The sequence below is a fragment of the Babylonia areolata genome, chromosome 5, assembly GCF_041734735.1.
Source record: "Babylonia areolata isolate BAREFJ2019XMU chromosome 5, ASM4173473v1, whole genome shotgun sequence".
NCBI lineage: Eukaryota > Metazoa > Mollusca > Gastropoda > Neogastropoda > Buccinidae > Babylonia > Babylonia areolata.
In genome coordinates, this window is record NC_134880.1 from 41,325,638 (window position 1) to 41,333,137 (window position 7,500).

The 7,500-nt window shown below is 44.3% G+C and overlaps 1 protein-coding gene across 1 annotated transcript in view; it reads left to right on the plus strand.

Annotated features, from left to right (window-relative positions):
- LOC143282476 (multiple C2 and transmembrane domain-containing protein 1-like) overlaps positions 1-7,500 on the plus strand; it is a 265,420-nt gene that overhangs the window by 181,595 nt on the left and 76,325 nt on the right. The window contains exon 3 of the mRNA XM_076588129.1: positions 7,002-7,224. Coding sequence (XP_076444244.1) covers positions 7,002-7,224 — 223 coding nt within the window. The remainder of the gene's footprint in view (positions 1-7,001; positions 7,225-7,500) is intronic.

Consider the following 7,500-nt stretch of genomic DNA (forward strand, 5'->3'; position numbering starts at 1 on the left):
GCCAGACACCTGTGGTATGTGTGGGTCCTCCCTTATAGTGCCAGACACCTGTGGTATGTGTGGGTCCTGTCTTATAGGGCCAGACACCTGTGGTATTTGTGGGTCCTGTCTTATAGTGCCAGACACCTGTGGTATGTGTGGGTCCTCCCTTATAGTGCCAGACACCTGTGGTATGTGTGGGTCATGTCTTCTAGTGCCAGACACCTGTGGTATTTGTGGGTCATGTCTTACAGTGCCAGACACCTGTGGTATGTGTGGGTCCTGTCTTATAGTGCCAGACACCTGTGGTATGTGTGGGTCATGTCTTCTAGTGCCAGACACCTGTGGTATGTGTGGGTCCTCTCTCATAGTGCCAGACACCTGTGGTATTTGTGGGTCATGTCTCATAGTGCCAGACACCTGTGGTATGTGTGGGTTCTGTCTTCTAGTGCCAGACACCTGTGGTATGTGTGGGTCATGTCTTCTAGTGCCAGACACCTGTGGTATTTGTGGGTCCTGTCTTCTAGTGCCAGACACCTGTGGTATGTGTGGGTCCTGTCTTATAGTGCCAGACACCTGTGGTATGTGTGGGTCATGTCTCATAATGCGGGACACCTGTGGTACGTGTGGGTCCTCTCTCATAGTGCCAGACACCTGTGGTATGTGTGGGTCCTGTCTTATAGTGCCAGACACCTGTGGTATGTGTGGGTCCTGTCTTATAGTGCCAGACACCTGTGGTATGTGTGGGTCATGTCTTCTAGTGCCAGACACCTGTGGTATGTGTTGGTCCTGTCTTATAGTGCCAGACACCTGTGGTATGTGTGGGTCCTGTCTTCTAGTGCCAGACACCTGTGGTATGTGTGGGTCCTGTCTTATAGTGCCAGACACCTGTGGTATGTGTGGGTCATGTCTCATAATGCGGGACACCTGTGGTATGTGTGGGTCCTCTCTCATAGTGCCAGACACCTGTGGTATGTGTGGGTCCTGTCTTATAGTGCCAGACACCTGTGGTATGTGGGTCCTCTCTCATAGTGCCAGACACCTGTGGTATGTGTGGGTCCTGTCTTCTAGTGCCGGACACCTGTGGTATGTGTGGGTCATGTCTTACAGTGCCAGACACCTGTGGTATGTGTGGGTCCTGTCTTATAGTGCCAGACACCTGTGGTATGTGTGGGTCATGTCTTCTAGTGCCAGACACCTGTGGTATGTGTTGGTCCTGTCTTATAGTGCCAGACACCTGTGGTATGTGTGGGTCCTGTCTTCTAGTGCCAGACACCTGTGGTATGTGTGGGTCCTGTCTTATAGTGCCAGACACCTGTGGTATGTGTGGGTCATGTCTCATAATGCGGGACACCTGTGGTATGTGTGGGTCCTCTCTCATAGTGCCAGACACCTGTGGTATGTGTGGGTCCTGTCTTATAGTGCCAGACACCTGTGGTATGTGTGGGTCCTCCCTTATAGTGCCAGACACCTGTGGTATGTGTGGGTCCTGTCTTATGGTGCCAGACACCTGTGGTATGTGTGGGTCCTCTCTCATAGTGCCAGACACCTGTGGTATGTGTGGGTCATGTCATCTAGTGCCAGACACCTGTGGTATTTGTGGGTCATGTCTTCTATTGCCACACACCTGTGGTATTTGTGGGTCCTGTCTTATGGTGCCAGACACCTGTGGTATGTGTGGGTTTTGTCTTCTAGTGCCAGACACCTGTGGTATTTGTGGGTCATGTCTTCTAGTGCCACACACCTGTGGTATGTGTGGGTCCTGTCTTATAGTGCCAGACACCTGTGGTATGTGTGGGTCCTGTCTCATAGTGCCAGACACCTGTGGTATGTGTGGGTTTTGTCTTCTAGTGCCAGACACCTGTGGTATCAGTGTGTCCTCTTCACCCTCACTCCTGTTATCTTCTATCTTCACTCTTCTCTCATCTTTCTTTGGGCCCTCCTTTTTTTTTCTTTTTTGTAATTCTTATTGTTCTTCCTCTTTGTGTTGTTGTTTGTATTGTTCTTGTTCATCTTCTTTTTGTTGTTGTTGTTGTTGTTGTTCTTCTTCTTCTTCTTCTTCTTCTTCTTCTTCTCTCCTCCTCCTCCTCCTCCTCCTCCTCCTCCTTCTTCTCTTTCTTCTTTATCTTCATTATCATCATCTTCTTCTTCTTTTTCTTGTTGTTGTTGTTATTATTATTATTATTATTGTTTTGTTGTTGTTGTCATTTATGTTTACCATCCCTCTTCCCTGTCCTCGTAGTTTCTAAACTATCACATTACCATTATTACACACGTTTATGGTCGCTCATGGTCTGAATAGAAGGGGTTGAAAGCTCATTTGTTGTGAAACATTAAAAAATCTAAGACACAGAAGTATGAAGCTGAGCCCCATCCACCCCCCACCCCCCCCCCCTCCCCAGCCCCCCTTTCCCCAGCCCCCCCCCCCTCCTCCTCCCATCTCCCTTCCTCCATATGTTAACCCCCTCCTTCCCTTACACCCCTTTCACTTTCCGGCCCTAGTTTCTCTCGCTTCTCTGTCTACACGTATATTTATAGTGTGTTTTTTTTTCTTTCTTCCTTTTCTTTCTTTGTTTCAGAGTTTTTCTTGCTTGTCAAAGACGAGAGTGAAATCGCTTTGGTTTGTCTCCGCGTAAGATTCGCCGCTGTATAGATTTATTATTTATGTTTAATTATTTATGATCAGTTAATTGAGCATCGAATGTTGTTGTCCTGTCTTCAAGTTCGTAGCGCATTGTGTTTAGGACATTTCGGTGACTGGTTGAAAGACCGCGTGCCCCAAACAGGGCAAAGGGTCCAGGGATGATTAGCCAGTGCATACAAGTCAGTCTGGGAACATTTTCCCCATCAATTCTCGACTCAGGGCAGGACTTCGAATGATTATGATTTTCTTGTCCCGTACATCTATAGCTGTGTTGTATTTGTGACCGGTTCCAAATAAAAGATAAATTATGCAGTTTGAATCAGTTCTCAGATCAAGACACAAACAAGCGCAGTTGATCTATCAAAGCTCCCGAAAAGGTAGTTTGACACATAAGCTTGCATTTTCAGTCTGAAACATTTTATTCCCGTTCACTTCACGTTGTTGAGGTATTGTTTTCATCTGCGCGTCAGTTTCAGTTGAGGGAGTCGTCAAAGTGCGGGATGATCCATGATTATAAGCCGCACCACATCTGCTGAAAATAGGGGCCAAAAAAAAAAGAGCAGATGCTTGATCTTTACGTCACACCCAACGCAGAAGAGCCTAAGAGGTCCCTAGGCTAGTGTCAAACATGGACATATATATATATATATATATATATATATATATATATATATATGATAGTCAGTCGTGTCCGACTATGACCATCAGAACAACATGGACACACATATATATATATGATAGTCAGTCGTGTCCGACTATGACCATCAGAACAGCAGAGGAGGCAACTGCTGTTCCGACTATTTGGGCTTGAATTTGATTATAGTGGAGAGTGTCTTGCCCAAGTACATCCCCACTCTCTCGGTCAAGAGGGTTTTAGGACAGGATGGTTCCCAAAGGCCAACCAGCCCACAAGGCTGCAGCACTAAGAGCCAGTGCAATTTTGCCTCCTAGTTTGAGAGTCATAGTCCTTCACAAAAAGACTAAGCTGTAAATGGTTTCCCATTGACTGGGGAAACCATTGATAATACAGCTCTCACTTTGCTGTTGGCCCAAATGTAAACTTATGTCAATCTGTGATATAAGCCGAGTGTTGGGCAAACATGGACATAGACTGTTAGAAAAAGAGGAGTAATTACAGGGAATACAGAATACAAAATACTTTATTATCTCAACAAGAGAAATTCATACGTGGTGTAAAACAGAAAAAAAATAACACAAGAAAATTACAGTCATTCAACACGTATATAGATAAACCATATTAAGATGTAAACCTAGGGCAAACCATCATTACAATCAATAATCACAGTAGACAACAACAACAGAAACCCTTAAGAAGTAATTTAGAGTAAATCATACATACACTATCACAGCCATACACACATGCAGTAATAATCACAGTTAAAGAATAGACATGACAGTATACTAAAAGTTGACATAGACATATAATAGCAGTGTGCAATATAGTTAAGTGAAAGGTATGTTGGGGGAAATTTTATGATGACAGATTTGATGTATAAAAAATTGCCTTTATAAACCTGTCAGTCTGTACAACCGTAATGTATATATTATAAGGACACCATTAAAACAATAACTACTACTGCTGCTTCAAAATCATTGTATGACCGTTTCATTTCTAAGGAATGCTGGGAAATTTTCTTCCTTATAATGAGGTGGATTGTTTATTTATTATTTGTTATTGTGTTTTTTAGTGTTCATGTTTGTGTTTATTGGATCAACCAGAAATATCGGCTGCCACACGTCAGTTTGATGTAAACATGTAAAATGGAGTATTCGCCGTCAGAGAGAACACTCGCGTGTGTGTGTGTGTGTGTGTGTGTGTGTGCTTGCGTGCGTGCTTGCGTGCGTGTGTGTGTAAGGTGCGAGCGAGTTAGGGAAGAGACATAGAAAAGTAAAGTAATATAATATCCACATATTATATAATACTTTGCACGAGTAAATATATATATGTTCAGGAGATTTAGACGATTTTCAGTTGAATACTGAAAACATGTGTCCATTTGAAATTAAGCCTCGAGTCTACAATATACGTCTGTTCTGCGCGCGTGTTTATGTGTGTGTCTGCTTGTTTACATATACATGTGTGTATGTGCACGTGTGTGTGCGCGCTCGCGCACGCTTGTGTACGTGTATGTGTGCGGGCGTTCGCGCGCGCGTGTGTGTGTGTGTGTGTGTTTGGTTCAAAATAGTGCAGTTTCAAGGTATGTTTACGCAAGATTTGTTCGCGATGTTCATGTTTGTATGTTTGCTGCTTTTTGTTGTTGTTGTTGTTGCTGCTGCTGCTGCTGCTGTCTTTTTCCCCGCTTTCTGATTCCGAGTTTACAATGTGCGCTCTCTCTCTCCTCTCTCTCTCTCTCTCTCTCTCTCTCTCTCTCTCTTTGGCTTAGTGTGGCATTCTTTCCCTTGCCCCATTGCCACTCTCCACACTGCCTTGTCTGCCCCTGCCCCAAACCCCACCCCCACCCCCACACCCCCACATCCTGCAATCACCCTTCTGGTCCCTAGTTCTCCCCCCCCCCCCCCTTTCCCATTCCCATCCTCGTTCCGAATAATTTATTGTTGGTGTTTTGTTTTGTTTTTTTTTGGGGGGGGGGCGGGGTTAAGGATGAGAAATTTTTGTTTCGTTTTTCTTACTTTCTTTCTTCTTTTTTTTTTTTTTTTTTTTCTTTCTTTCTTTCTTTCTTCTTTTTTTTTCTTTCTTCTTTTTTTTTTTTTTTGTTTTTTTTTGTTGTTGTTTTTGTTTGCTTTGTTTTACTTATTTCCGTGTTTCCTGGCGTTTATATTTATGTCAAGAGCTTGGTGGTTTTGTTTGTTTGTTTTTGTTTGTTGGTTGTTTTTTTCCCTTCTTCTTCTTCTTCTTCTTCTTCATAATGCTTAATTTATTGATTCTGTTGTTTGTTTCTTTTTGTTGTGTTTTGTTTCTTCTTCTTCGTTATGCTGGATTGATTGATTCTGTTGTTGAGGTTTTGAATTTTACAGCTTTTTTTTTTTTTTTTTTTTTTTTTTTTCAATCGATCGTAATTCATAGCTGGTAATACGTTGTTTGTTTGTTTTGTTGTTGTTTTTTTTCTTTCGTCGTCTGTTTTTGAGGGGGTGAGGGTGGGGGAGGGAAGACGTGTGTGTGTGTGTGTGTGTGTGTGTGTGTGGAGAGAGAGAGAGAGTGTGTGTGGGGGGGGGGGGTAACAGTGTCAGTGGTGACGTGACTCATTACGAGAGAACGAGGGATTGAGCATGTTGGTGAGATATGGAATGAGGAAATCATTTGCTGGATTTCATTTCCTGTCAAGAGAGAGAGAGAGAGTTTTGTTTTTGTGTTTGTTTGGTTGTTGGTTTTTTTGTTTGTTTCGTTTGAAGTTTATTGTACCATTACATTGGTTACCCCACTTTCTTTTGTCAATCACAATCAGTTCTAATACCATAAGCAAAGCTAAAGAATAATGATTTATCTATTGTCTGTCACACACACACACACACGCACACACGCACGCACACATACACACACGCACGCACGCACACACACACGCACGCACGCACGCACACACGCACGCACACACACACGCACGCACGCACGCGCGCACACACACACACGCACACGCTCACGCACGCACGCACGCACACACGCACATACAAGTAATCATCAAGTACTGTTGATTGTGGAGCATCAGTTGAACTTCCTTTGAAAATAAACAAACACTGTTTTGTGAGAGAGAGAGAGAGAGAGAGAGAGAGAGAGTTTGTGTGTGTGTGTGTGTGTGTGCATTTTACTTACATTTATTATTTATTTGCTGGGTGTTACATGTATTACATATTTTCTGGGTGTTTTTATTTGTATACATTGTTGTGCATTAATTAACTAATCGTCTTAACGCACGCGCCTCTGTGTGTGTGTGTGTGTGTGTGTGTGTGTGTGTGTGTGTGTGTGTGTTATTTTGCTTTTGAATGAAATGTTATCAGCCTGACTAGAGGTCGGCTGCGCTGTTTGCAATAACATTTTGAAGATGATAATAAACAAAAAAATTACCACTACAACAACAGCAATAACAAAAAACAGCATCACGAACTACTACTACTACTACTACATCCATTTCCACGTCTTCTACTACTACTACTACTACTACTACTACTGCCACTACCACTGCTACTACTAGATAACCAGTAGCTATTGTGCGGGACCTGTTGGAGTTCTGTTTTGAACGATGTCCCTCATACTATTTTTTTGTCATGCTTCCTTCACCTCCACATCACCCCACCCCCACCCCCCCACCTCCACCCCCATGAACCTCTCCTCCTCCCGACTACCCCCCACCCCACCCCCCACCCCCACCCCCCACCCCCACCCCGCCCCACCTTAATCATCCAGGCACCAGCGACCCGTACGTCAAGTTCAAGGTCGGGGGAAAGCAGGTGTTCAAGAGCCGCACCATCTACAAGAACCTGAACCCCCGCTGGGACGAGGCCTTCAGCATCCCCGTGGAGGACGTTCAGCGGCCCGTGCAGGTCAAGGTCTTCGACTACGACCGTGGCCTGCATGACGACCCCATGGGCGGCGCCGAGATCGACCTCACGCAGCTGGAGCTGGGCCGGTGAGTTTGTGTGTGTGTGTGTGTGTGTGTGTGTGTGTGTGTGTGTGTGTGTGTGTTGTGTGTTTCTCTTTGGTGTTTGCTGGTAAGCATTTTGAGTGAACCGAAAGGGAATCTTCTGCTTTGGTTTAAGCAGAAAATAAAGTATTTTGAATTGAATTGAATTGGAACAGTTTGTGCATGTAATTTATCATAGTTAGATTAGTTTGTGTGTGTGTGGGGGGGGGGGTGGGAGGGGTGTGTGTGTGTGTGTGTGTGTGTGTGTGTGTGTGTGTGCAT